This window comes from Gopherus flavomarginatus, chromosome 23 (genome assembly GCF_025201925.1).
Source record: "Gopherus flavomarginatus isolate rGopFla2 chromosome 23, rGopFla2.mat.asm, whole genome shotgun sequence".
NCBI classification, from domain to species: domain Eukaryota; kingdom Metazoa; phylum Chordata; order Testudines; family Testudinidae; genus Gopherus; species Gopherus flavomarginatus.
In genome coordinates, this window is record NC_066639.1 from 15,750,210 (window position 1) to 15,762,995 (window position 12,786).

The 12,786-nt window shown below is 59.5% G+C and overlaps 1 protein-coding gene across 2 annotated transcripts; it reads left to right on the top strand.

Annotated features, from left to right (window-relative positions):
* Nucleotides 1-6,708: 6,708 nt before the first annotated feature.
* ELP5 (elongator acetyltransferase complex subunit 5) lies at nt 6,709-12,584 on the top strand. Of its 2 annotated transcripts, XM_050933320.1 has the most exons (8): nt 6,709-6,787; nt 8,621-8,681; nt 8,918-8,998; nt 9,194-9,420; nt 10,102-10,295; nt 10,599-10,697; nt 11,362-11,462; nt 11,972-12,178. In XM_050933320.1, the coding sequence occupies exons 1-8, from the start codon at nt 6,736-6,738 to the stop codon at nt 12,078-12,080; spliced, it is 924 nt and encodes a 307-aa protein (XP_050789277.1). In that variant the 5' UTR covers nt 6,709-6,735; the 3' UTR covers nt 12,081-12,178. The 2 variants fall into 2 exon arrangements, with proteins under 2 accessions (XP_050789277.1, XP_050789276.1); XM_050933319.1 differs by lacking the exon at nt 11,362-11,462 and having other exon boundaries at nt 11,972-12,584.
* Nucleotides 12,585-12,786: the final 202 nt, after the last annotated feature.

Here is a 12,786-nt window from a genome sequence, read left to right on the forward strand (position 1 = left end):
CAGGGGAGCATAGCCCCATAACATCACTTTTTATGGGAACGGCGAGTGACGGGGCTGGGCCTCTGAGGGAAGGGCGGGGCCTCTGAGTCCCTTCTAGCCTGGGAATCTCTGAGTCTGTGAATATTTTGGTGTCCTCTTTTCCTTTTCTGTATCACAAGGAGAGTAGGGAGGGGATTTTAACCGGCCTCAGTGAGCCGGCTACTAGAACACCGTGTCCTCCTCCTGTTGCCCCAAAGAGGCTCGATTTAGATCGCTTCTTGCATGCGAGCGAGTGTTTAGTCTAGGGAGAAATGCACCCTTGTGGCTTCTGTTGGCTCCTCCTCCCCAGCCGGCCCGGACGGCCTCCCGAAACTCATGGCAAAAGGTTGAACAAGAACCAGGGCGGTCGTGAAACCAGACGCATTGAAGTTCGGAAGGAGGCGGCTTTAGCCCCACTCGCAAGGGAAGCGGCGGGTTTTCTAGTCCGTGATGGCTTTACATCAAGGCCTGGATGCCCATTGTAGAAAACACCTTCGTTCGACACACTTTTATTTTAGGCTGAATACGGTGTGTGTGTGTGTGTGTGTGTGATTTCAACCGCCTGAGGGCAGGAGAAATACTTCCTTTTCTTTGTTTTAAATCAGATGTGGGCAAAGTACGGCCCGTGGGTCACATCCGGCCTGCAGGACCATCCTTCCCGGCCCCTGAGCTCCCAGCCCCCGAGTCCATCCCCTGCAGCCACACCACTGCTGCTGGTAAGGGGGCGGGGAGCGGGGAGACCTGGGGGGCAGTCAGGGAGGATGAGGTGGGTGGATGGGGTGGAGGTTTTTGGGGGGTGGTCAGGGGATGGGCAACAGGGGGGGTTCCATTATGTTCCAGGCTACGCATCAGATGAAGTGGACTGTAGCCCGCAGAAGCGTATGCTCAAAGAAATTTGTTAGTTTCTCAGGTGCCACAAGTAGGTCTGTTATTTTTAATAGACTGTGGACGTTCAATCTCTTTAGCTAGTGGAAAAGCAGGACAAGAGGTAACTCGATCGCCGTCTAGAATTGCCTTTGGCTTGGAGAGGGGAAACGAGATAGCCGGAGGGCTTCTTCATCGGGCCCGCAAAGGCAAGGTGAGATCGAGTGAAAGCCGGAGACGTTCAGACAGGAAACGAGGCCTTGATGAGCGTCCGGTTCGTGAAACGGAGATCAAGTGTCTCTCTTTCTGGGGACGATCCGGAGGCCCTTTGATCAATTGGTACCTGAACTTCAAGGCACTTAGAAGTGCAATTGGCGATGGCAAATAACCTGACCTCCCTGGATACCACACACACCAAGACAGCATCCTTGAATTAATTCCTTTTAGAAAAACACCTCCATGCTTGAGCTAAAATCTGCCAGTGATGGAGAAGTGTCCCTGAAACCCTTGGTAAGTTGTCCGAAAGGTGAACTCGGATTAAAAATTTGCACCTTTCTTTCCTGTCTGAATTTGGCCAGCCATTGGGTTACGGGACCATTTTCTGTTTGATCTCTGCTTGGCAGGGTGGAAACCTCTGCCTGGCTTTATTTGGGTGGCCCCTGGGCAGGCCAGAAACAAGGTAATAGCTGTGAAAGACACATGTGACGCCTCGGGGGAATCTCGGGTTTCTTTCCCGAACGTTTTGGGCCTGGCGGAGTTGTGAGGAGTTTAGAAAGCCGGATAGACGAGGAGCTGACGCATAGTTTCAGTTCATAGACTCAGTCATGAGCAGGTCTCGAACCTGGGGCAGCAAGGGTGATCGGCCCTAGTGGGAGACTCTGCCCCGCAGGCCAATTGGCAAAGTCTCAGAGCAGCTGATTAGGGGCTGGACCAGGAATCCACCTGCTTGATTTTTTCCTGGAGTCCTGACCCGGCATCTTCCATATGCGGTTCCAGGCCTCCTGTGTGTCCCCTTCCTCTGTCCCCCAAATCTTAACCCTTCCCCAGTGACGGCGTGAGTAGCTGAACGCGATGCCTGGGGCTGGCGGTCATCCTCCTCTTCTTTCTAGCAGCTCGCCTCTGGGAAAAGGCTTTGGGGCCAGCGGCAAATCCTGCAAGGACAGGAATCGTGGGGCGTTCAGAGGTCGATCCAGGAGAATCCAACGCAAGCGGCATCTTCCTTCACGGCCAGGTAGGTTCCAAAGTCCATGGGTTGAGTGAAACCTCCATAAAACTGAGGGGGGGGACACCCCAACCTTTGAGATCTTGGCATCCTTGTGGGTAGTTCTCTGAAAACATCCGCTCCAGGTGCAGTGGTGAAAAAAGCGAACAGAATGGTGGGAATCATTCAGAAAGGGAGAGATGATAAGACAGAAAATATCCTATTGCCTCTCTGTAGGGTGACTAGATGAGAGGGAGAAAATATCGGGACACTTGGGAGGTGGGGGAGTGCTGCAGGTGGAGCGAAATTGCGTCCGGACCAAAGATCGATCAGGATGTGGGACAAACGCCTAAATATCACCCTACTTCTCTATAAACCCATGGTACGCCCACATCCTGAAAACTGCGTGCAGATGTGGTCGCCCCATCTCAAAAAAAGATTGATTGGAATTGGAAAAGGTTCAGAAAAGGAGAACAGAAATGATTCTGGGTCTGGAACGGCTTCCGTATGAGGAGGGATTAATAAGATTGACTTTTCAGCTTGGAAAGGAGATGACTGGGGGTGGGGGGAATATGACAGAGGGCAGCAGGTTTAAAACTAACAAAAGGAAGTATTTTTTTCAACACTATGCACCGTTAACCCATGGAACTCCTTGCCAGAGGATGTTGTTCTAGTCTTGGTCTTCACAGGGTTGAAAAAAGAACTAGATAGGAGGATAGACAGGATGGGCAGGAAGGGTGTCCCTGGCCTCTGTTTGCCAGAAGCTGGGAATGGGAGACGGGGGATGGATCACTTGGTGATTCCCAGTTCTGCTCATTCTCTCTGGGGCACCTGGCATTGGCTGCTATCAGATGACAGGACACTTAGCTGGACGGACCTTTGGTCTGACTACTATGGGCGTTCTTATGTTCTTCTTTGGAGAAATATGTAAGGAACAATTAAGCTTTCTTGGGGAATCTGATAGTGGAAACACTAGCAGGCCCCACCCAAACAACGGCACATGCGGGCAGAGGTGGATGTGCTGGTCTGTGTGAGCCTGAAGAAAAAGACCTTGCTAGATTTTTTGGGGCAGAGTGCTATCTGGAAAGAGGCTTGGAATTACAAGCCCATAAATTGCCTCTTGCTGGTTTTGATTTCTCTTCTGCTCAGTGAAACAGGACTTTGTGCATAAAGAGGATTGCGACAAAGGTACCCAGACTCCGTCAATGTCTCCTCCCCACAGACATGACTCCTATTTTGGTGAATAGCTTGAATTCCGCCCCCCCCCCCCACAATATACTTGCTGATTAGCAAAAACATCCACCAATTGTGCCTCTGATCCTGCTTCTCGGACTCTTTAACAGCACCCATTGAGGCTCGCTAACCTGTCCCCTAGATTCATAGATTCTAGGACTGGAAGGGACCTTGAGAGGTCATCGAGTCCAGTCCCTTGCCCACCTCTCTCGAGGGTGGGCAGGGACCCCTGTCGCTCCAGATCAGCGGTTGCGGCTTGCATCCTGTTTATAGTAGCGGGACAGGGCATGTATTTTGAATCCACTTTTTGCTGTCCTGGAGCTGGCTGGTGGCTGGTTCACCCTGTCGTGGTCCCTTGGACAATGGCAGCAAAGTTCAGCGTAAATCCCAGGTCTCAAAGTGAATTGCACAGCTTGCGCAAAGGTGACGGCTCGGGCCCTGAGGTGAAAGTGGGACCAGATCAGTGGTGGGAACTGTGACGTGCGGCTTAACCTGCTTGGGTGCCTTGGGTGGTGGCTTCTACTGCCTAAAGGGGCTTAATTGCTCCTTCTAGTCAGCCTGACGGAAAATGGCTCAATCCATTAACTTTTAACCAGGTCTGCACTCAACTATCGATTAAAGCAATCCCTGCCTTCCAGCCTACTATCTCCAGTGCAAATGAGGCTTATCCTTTGAAATCCCCCCCCCCAGGCAATTCCTCTGAGGTAGAAGAGGAGGCGGATGCGACAGCAGGCCCTTCGCTGAGCCGTGAGGCAGCTCCAAGGTCCGGGGACTGGGTGGAGGTGATGAAGATGACCGCTAAAGGTAGGGGGGGAATCCAGTGATTTACAGTGATCAGGAAATACTGTAGCCCATAGGTGGACCAGGCCCCCCGTTTGATTTAAAAACCACTCTCAGGGATGGTATAGGTATACTTGCCCCTGCCTGAGTGCAGGAGGATGAACCAGATATCCTCTCAAGACACCTCCCAGCCCTACGTTCCAAAGAGTTTATCTCCGGAGAAGGCGAGAAACGACAGCACAATACAGGATGTGGTTGCCCCATCGCAAAAAAGATCTATTGGAAAAGGTGCAGAAAAGGGTGAAAAAATGATGAGAGGTCTGGACTGGCTGCTAAATGGGGAGAGATTAATAAGACTGGGACTTTTCAGCTTGGAAAAGTGACAATTAAAGGGGGGATTTGAGAGAGGTCTATAAAATCATGATGGGTGTGAAGAAAGTAATTAAGGAAGTGTTGTTTACTCCTTCTCATAACCCAAGAACTAGGGGTTGGCAAATGAAAGGAATAGGCAGCAGGTTGAAAACAAACGAAAGGACGTATTTCTTCACACAGCGCACAGTCAACCTGTGGAACTCCTCGCCAGAGGATGTTGTGAAGGCCAAGACTAGAACAGGGTTCAAAAAAGAACTAGAGAAGTTCATGGAGGACAGGTCCATCAATGGCTATTAGCCAGGATGGGCAGGGATGGTGTCCCCAGCCTCTGCTCTCCAGAAGCTGGGAATGGGCCACAAGGGATGGATCGCTTGATGATTCCCTGTTCTGAAGGAAGCATGGAGAAGGAGAATGAGGTAGTTCTGGGGGGAGCACGGAAAGGCATGTGACATGTGGTTGATGGATGGTTGAGACCGTTGACCAACGAGCGACTGGAGGTGAAGTCTCATTAGTGAATGCGATGTTAGGTATTAAATATCTTCCAATCCAGACCGGAAGTTGCGTCAGTTCAATACAGGGGAGAAAAGCCAGTGCCTTTCGCTCTGTGCTAGCCAGGAAGTCAGATGGGATGATCCAATGGTCCCATCAACTCTACGCAAGCTCTGGGTGCCAATTCTAACTCTCTGGTCTCTTCCCCACAGGGGCCATGAAGGATCGCTGGGTGGCTTTGGTGCTGACTGGGTTAGCTGCGGCTGTCTCCGTTCTCTTCCTCGCCGGAGGAGCCCTCCTGGCACGTCAGAGATGCAGCAACGTTGCCGTCTGACTTGTTTTAGAGTCAATTTTTTATAGCCAAGCAATAAATGGCAGATTTTGGGTTCTGGTGACTGTGGCTCAATGGAGAATGGGGAGGGGTCCTCTGGCATGGCTGGGGTGGGGAAATCGCTAACTTTTTTTATTTTTAAGCCTGTTCCTGGACCTTCTGGAAGGGCATGGGTCTATTTTGACTACCCTTCCATGGGTTGGGTTGATAGTTGAGTTTAATAGTGCCGTCAGCCAGCGGACCTCAAAGGGTGTCACGGGAACAACCTCTGATGATGGGGAATTCCACCACCACCTCCCCTCACGGGTCGGGTTTTCATTTCTGTTGGTCTGCTCCTGGCCTCTCTCTCGAGTTTGGCCCCATCTTTCTGAAAGGACGGGGCACAGAACTGGATATTATACTCCAGTTGAGGCCTCACCCAGGGCAGAGCAGAGCGGAACACCTGCCTCTCGTGTCTTGCGTATGACATGCCTGTTAATACACCCTCTTTTGCGAGTGCATCACATTGTCTTTTCTTCACACAAGGCCAAGTCAACCTGTGGAACTCCTTGCCAGAGGATGTTGTGAAGGCCAAGATTATAAGAGGGGTCAACAAAGAACTCGATAAGTTCACAGAGGATGGGTCCATCAATGGCTATTAGCCAGGCTGGGCAGGGATGGTAGCTGTAGCCTCTGTTTACCAGACGTTGGGAATGGGCGACAGGGGATTGATCACTTAATGATTCACTATTCTGTTCGTTCCCTCTGGGGCACGTGGCATTGGTTGCTGTTAGAAGACAGGACACTGGGCTAGACGGATCTTTGGTCTGATCCAGTAGGGCTGTTCTTGTATGGGGGCTGTGAAGGTGGAGACAAGGCCGGGGGAAGTGGGAGATTTGACCAGGTTGAGGGCGCCGGATTGGCTAGGAGGAGGTAGCGCAGGATTGGGATGGAGAGGGGTCCTCGAGGTGGGACTGTTTTTATGGGCACCATCTTGGGGTGTGGGCCTATAAGTTGCTGTGAGGCGATGGTGGGGGGGACTCTTGCCCCTTTGGGATGGCACCAGGGACTGGGTGCCTTGGTCAGAGCCCAGCCCTCAGTGCAGCCAATGGGGCTTCAAGGGTCTCTTAATCTGACCCCCAAATCCCTCCCTGTTGGCAGAAGTTTGGCCAAGAGGCAGTTGAGGTGGCTAACTCAGTGCCTGAAAAACACCTTCCCCAATGAAGCCCTAAAACGACTGGAAAGGACCTCGTCCCTCCCCCACCCCAAAGGTGTCATGAGGGGCCGCCTAAAACCGCTGTTGCCGCCCCTTCCCCCATTTTTATTGAGCAGGCAGCGGGTGGGTCGCCTACGTCCCAACATGGCGCCGCCCAGGGGAGGGCCTCCCGCTCCGTGCGGAGGGACTGTCGCTGTACGGTGAGGTCATAGGGAGGCGCCGGCGCAGAGGGGCGGGGGAGGAGGGAGTGGGATGCTGGGCGAGTTGGTGGCTGGGGCAACGGGGGGGCTCGTCCTCATTCAGGGTGAGGGGGGAGCTGGGGAGGGAGGGGGAGCGATGGGGGAGCGATGGGGGGAGGGGGAGCTGGGGAGGGAGGGGGAGCGATGGGGGAGCTGGGGAGGGAGGGGGAGCAATGTGGGAACTGGGGAGGGAGGGGGAGCGATGAGGGGAGCAGTGGGGGAACTGAGGAGGGAGGAGGAGCTGGGGAGGGGGCAGAGGAAGCTGAGGGAGGGGGATCTGGGGAGGGAGGGGGAGCAATGTGGGAACTGAGGAGGGAGGGGGAGCTGGGGAGGGGGGAGGAGCAATGGGAGGAGGGGGAGGAACTGAGGAGGGAGGGGGACCTGGGGAGGGGGCAGAGGAAGCTGAGGGAGGGGGAGCTGGGGAGGGAGGAGGAGCAATGGGGGGAGCTGTGGGAGCAATGGGGGAACTGAGGAGGGAGGAGAAGCTGGGGAGGGGGGAGGAGCAATGGGGGGAGGGGGAGCTGGGGAGGGGGCAGAGGAAGCTGGGGGAGGGGGAGCTGGGGAGGGAGGAGGAGCAATGGGGGGAGGGGGAGGGGGCAGAGGAAGCTGGGGGAGGGGGGAGAAGCAATGGGGGGAGGGGGAGCTGGGGAGGGCACAGAGGAAGCTGGGGGAGGGGGAGCTGGGGAGGGAGGAGGAGCAATGGGGGAGGGGGAGCTGGGGAGGGAGGAGGAGCAATAGGGGGAGCTGGGGAGGGGGCAGAGGAAGCTGGGGGAGGGGGAGCTGGGGAGGGAGGAGGAGCAATGGTGGGAGCTGTGGGAGCAATGGGGGAACTGAGGAGGGAGGGGGAGCTGGGGAGGGGGGAGGAGCTGGGGAGGGGGCAGAGGAAGCTGGGGGAGGGGGAGCTGGGGAGGGAGGAGGAGCAATGGTGGGAGCTGGGGGGAGCAGTGGGGGAACTGAGGAGGGGGGAACTGAGGAGAGAGGAGGAGCAATGGGGGAGCAATGGGGGGAGCTGGGGAGGGAAGGGGAGCAATGGGGGAGCTGGGGAGGGAGGGGGAGCAATGGGGCAGCTGGGGAGGGAGGAGGAGCGATGGGGGGAGCTGGGGGGAGCAATGTGGGAACTGAGGATGGAGGGGGAGCTGGGGAGGGAGAAGGAGCAATGGGGGAGGGGGAGCTGGGGAGGGAGGAGGAGCAATGAGGGGAGCAATGGGGGAGCTGGGGAGAGAGGAGGAACGATGGGGGGAGCAATGGGGGAACTGAGGAGGGAGGGGGAGCTGGGGAGGGAGGAGGAGCAATGGGGGGAGGGGGCAGAGGAAGCTGGCGGGAGGGGGAGCCTGGGAGCGGGGGGCATCTAGACAGGAGGAGGAAGAAATGGGGGGAGCTGGGGAGGGAGGGGAAACCTGGGAGTGGAGAGACCTGGGGGGAGAGGACGCAATGGAGTGAGCCTTGGGGGGGAGCCCTGGAGGAGGAGGCTCTAGGGGGAAGGAAGAAGCAATGGGGGAGCTGGAGGGGAGAGGGCGCTGGGGGGATCCATGGGGGGAGGGGCAGCCTGGGGGAGTGAGGAAGTGGTGGGGAGGGGGAGCCAGAGGGAGGGAAAGCCTGGGAGCTGGGGGGGGGGGAGGAGGAGCCTGGGAGAGCGGGGGATCCAGAGAGGAGGAGGAAGCAATGTGGTGGCCTGGGGGGACAAGGGGAGCAATGGGGGGATCCCGGGGGACGGGCAGCCAGGGAGAGAGCTGGAGGAAGTGGAGGGGAACCTGGCAGGGCCGGGGGGTGGGAGGAGCAGGGAGAGCTGCGGGGTAGGGGAGGCTTGTGGGGAGCTGGAAGGGGTGGGGGGGTCTATGTATTTCCCAATGAGGGGGAGGTGATCCCCATCTCACCGGCCCGGGGGCCTTTCCCCGCAGACACCGCTGAGTGCGAGGGCCACAGCCTGCTCAAGACCTTTGTGGCAGCTTCGGCGCACAGGTGGGTGCAGTGGCCCCCCCTAGCAGCCCCATTGCCCCCCGCCAACTGTGGGGTGGCTGAGAGATGCACACCCCCTGCTGGCACACGGCCTGCTGTCTCCTGGTGGAGGAGGGGTGCTGCTGGGTCCTCCCCCCCCAACCCATAATTGCCCCCTTGATCCCCAGCACCCCCTTGTGGCCTGCAGCTCCCCTACGCTCGTGGCTCATCCCTGTCTTGTCTCCCCTTTGTGCTTCCAGGGGGGAATCCGTCCACGTTTTCGGCTTCGAAATCCCCGAGGAAGAGTTCCTGGCCGGCTTTGACCCTGACGTGACCGTGCGGTGAGTCCTGCCCCCCAAGTCAACATCCCTCTTTCCCCAATAAGTGGGGCCAGAGGCACAGGGTAGCTGTCTGCTCTTGACACAACGGGCTTAGGCTCTCGGCAGACTCAGGCAGCGGCGTGTCAGTTACACAGGGGCAGCTGCCCCCTCCCACAGCGAACCCTCTGGCTTGACCCTTGACCCCTCCCTCACCAGGTTGCTATATCAGGATGGCTTCACAGACCCCCTGCACTGGACCGGGGAGGCCGGGGGCTTCGGGGCGGAGGAGTTCACAGCGCTGGGGGTGACGGGACGCCTGGCCCGGGGACCTGCGGGACCTGCCACCGTCGTCCTGGACTCGCTCAGCTGGCTTCTGCTGCGCCAGCCTCTGCCTGCCGTCTGCCAGACGCTGGGACAGATCCCGAGGGCTGCTGCCAGCGCAGGTGTGGACTCCCTGGGGGTGCTGGGAGCCAGGACTCCTGGGTTCTTTCCCCGGCTCTGGGAGGGCAGTGGGGGCTGGTGGGTTAGAGCAGGGGGGCTGGGAGCCAGGACTCCTGGGTTCTTTCTCCGGCTCTGGGAGGGGGGTGGGGGCTGGTGGGTCAGAGCAGAGGGGCTGGGAGCCAGGACTCCTGGGTTCTTTCCCCGGCTCTGGGAGGGGAGTGGGGGCTGGTGGGTTAGAGCAGTGGGGGTTGGGAGCCAGGACTCCTGGGTTCTCTCTCTGGCTCTGGGAGGGGAGTGGGGGCTGGTGGGTTAGAGCAGGGGGGCTGGGAGCCAGGACTCCTGGGTTCTCTCCCCGGCTCGGGGAGGGGAGCGGGGGCTGGGAGCCAGGACTCCTGGGTTCTCTCCCCAGCTCTGGGAGGAGAGTGGGGGCTGGTGGGTTAGAGCAGGGGGGCTGGGAGCCAGGACTCCTGGGTTCTCTCCCTGGCTCTGGGAGGGGAGTGGGGGCTGGTGGGTTAGAGCAGTGGGGGTTGGGAGCCAGGACTCCTGGGTTCTCTCCCTGACTCTGGGAGGGGAGTGGGGGCTGGTGGTTTAGAGCAGAGGGGCTGGGAGCCAGGACTCCTGGGTTCTCTCCCAGCTCTGGGTGGTGTGGGGGTGTCTGACCTCTCCCTTCCCTCCCCGTTCAGGCCTGCGGGTGACGAGGATCCTGGCCTTGCTGCACGAAGACCTGCACCCCCCGGGCCTGGTGGAGACCCTCCGCTCCCTGGCCCGAGCCGTGGTGGGGGTGAGGCCGGCCCCAGAGGGCATGGGGAGTGGGGAGGACGCCCCCCGTCTGGCCTCCATGCTGCAGCGTAAGGGGACCGGGAAGGTCCTCACAAAGGTGGGGGAAGGCAGGCGGAGATGCCCAGATTGGGGAGTGTGTCGGGGGGAGGGGAGGGCAGGGCAGTGAGGGGTGGATATTGGGGGGCAGTGACCCCCCAGATGAGAGGACAGTGGGGAGGTTATGGAGGGGAGGGGGGTCTTGGACGGGTCGGGGTATCTTACCAACTAGATGGGCAGGGGGCAAGGGAGTTGTATGGAAGGGGCGACAGCCCCCCTTTGAGGCTGGGGGCCAGCTGTGGGGGGCAGCGGGTGCCAATCTGAGGGGATTGGTTCTGTCTCATCCTCTTCCTATCCCCCCCAGGAGGAATATTTCACCGTCCTGGCCGGCTTCACCCCAAAAGCCCTTGGGGAGCCCACAGGGAGTGTGACCCGAGATGAGGACGCCGACCCCCACTCCACGGTATGACCCCCCCTCCCTATCCTTATGGAGCTGGGGGTCCCCGGTTACACAGCAGTGGGGTGGGGGGATCCACAGGTATCTGGACACCGGAGCACCCTGAACTCTGCTCTTTTCGAAATCCCAGCTCTGCGGGGGTGTAGTGTGGGGGGTTCTTGGGGGGCAGGTTAGGGGGGTGGGATGGAGGATCTCACAGGTGAGGGGCGTGGGAGTTAGCAGAGATCTGAGGGGCTGGGTGGGTTCAGGGATCTGTGGGGGGGCAGCAGAGAGTCGGGGGGAACTGGACCTCCCAGGGGCACCAGCTGGGGGTGCTGATTTGGGGAGGGTCTCGGGGGAATTGGAGGATTTGGAGGTCCTGGGGGTGCTGGTTGGGGATGGGAGGGATCTGGATGTGCTGGTTCAGGGACAGGGTAGTGGGGGTTTATGGGGCAGGGGATGGGGGGATGTTGGGGTTATTGAGGGCACTGATTGAGGGGTAGGCTTGAGGGGGCTGTCTGGGGGCAGGGGGGGCTCTGCAGAGAACCCCTATCTCCACTGTGGCCCCCTCTAGCCAAGCTGTCCCCCCATGGAGGGAGGTGATCCCGTGGGGTGACTCATACTGGGGGGAGCAGACACCCTGCCCCCCAGCAGTGTGTGTGACGGGCATCTCCCCCCCCGCCCACGCCAGGTGGACCCTGCTGCCAACCTGACCTTTAATCTGCGGCTGTCGGACACGGAGCGCCAGGCCCGGGACGGGATGCCACTGCCCTTCCACTTCAGCGCCCAAAAGTGAGTGGGGTGCATGCCCCCCGCCTCCCCTCGGCACCTCCCCCGGGGAGACGCCCCCCACCTCTGCTTGGCACCCCTGCGGGGGGATGCGCCATCAACTCCCTCTGCTCTGCACCCTCCCCCAGGGGAAACGCCCCCTGGATGCCCCCCACCTCTGCTTTGCACCCCCGTGGGGGGATACCCTATTAACTCCCTCTGCTCTGCACCCTCCCCCAGGGGAGATGCCCCCTGGACGCCCCCTCCCTCTGCTTGGCACCCCCGCTCAGGGCAGATGCCCCCTGCCTCTGCTCTGCACCTCTGGACACCTCTTGCCCCCACCTCCTTTCTGCCCCAGATACCCACCAAATTACCCTGGCCTCTACCCTCCCCCCAACCCTCCTGGGTCTCTCTGCCCTGCCTCTGAATCCTCCCAATACCCATCCTGCCCCCCTGCCATCCCTCCTCTGCCCCCCACCCTCCGATCTCTATTTCCGTGGGAGCTGACCCCCCCAAATCCCTCCCTGTGGTAGGAAGTCATCTCTGTTGGAGGCCTCGACCAGTGGCGGGAAGATCTACTACGAACCAGACGCCGCGGACGACCTGGACGAAGAGGATCCGGACGACGACCTGGACGTGTGAAAACTGAGTGGGGGGTGGGTGGGGCTCCCCCTGCCCCCAAATGGACTCCTGGATCTGTGCCTCCCGGTGGGACCTTCAGCAGGATCTGTGACAGAGCCCGACCCCGGCACCACTGTGTGGGGAGCTGCCCAGGAGCATGGCTGCGTGCCCCCGCCCAGGGCGGTGTCTGTGGCCGGGAATGGGGTCAGTGGGCTTTTGATGGGGTTGGTATCTGTCCAGTGAGAAGGGGGGGCTGAGCCTTGTTCTCCCTCCCCACTGCACCCTGCCATCCCCCCACCACTGTCCCTACCACCCCCCTGCCATGGCATGGGAATAGACTTCCATAAAGGAAGGGTGCATGGGCACCAGCGCCCCCTAGAGGGCACAGGCCCCTGCCCCATTCCCTGCCCCCCTGAGCCAGCCAGTCCCCGCCCTGGGGCCGGGTGGGAGCCGGCGCCCCCTAGAGGGGACAGGCGCCTGCCCCATTCCCGCCCCCCTGAGCCAGCCAGTCCCTGCCCTGGGGCTGGGTGGGAGCCAGCGCCCCCTAGAGGGGACAGGCCTCTGCCCCATTCCCGCCCCCCCGAGCCAGCCAGTCCCTGCCCTGGGGCTGGGTGGGAGCTGGCTCCCCCTAGAGGGGACAGGCCCCTGCCCCATTCCCTGCCCCTTGAGCCAGCCAGTCCCTGCCCTGGGGCTGGGTGGGAGCTGGCACCCCCTAGAGGGGACAGGC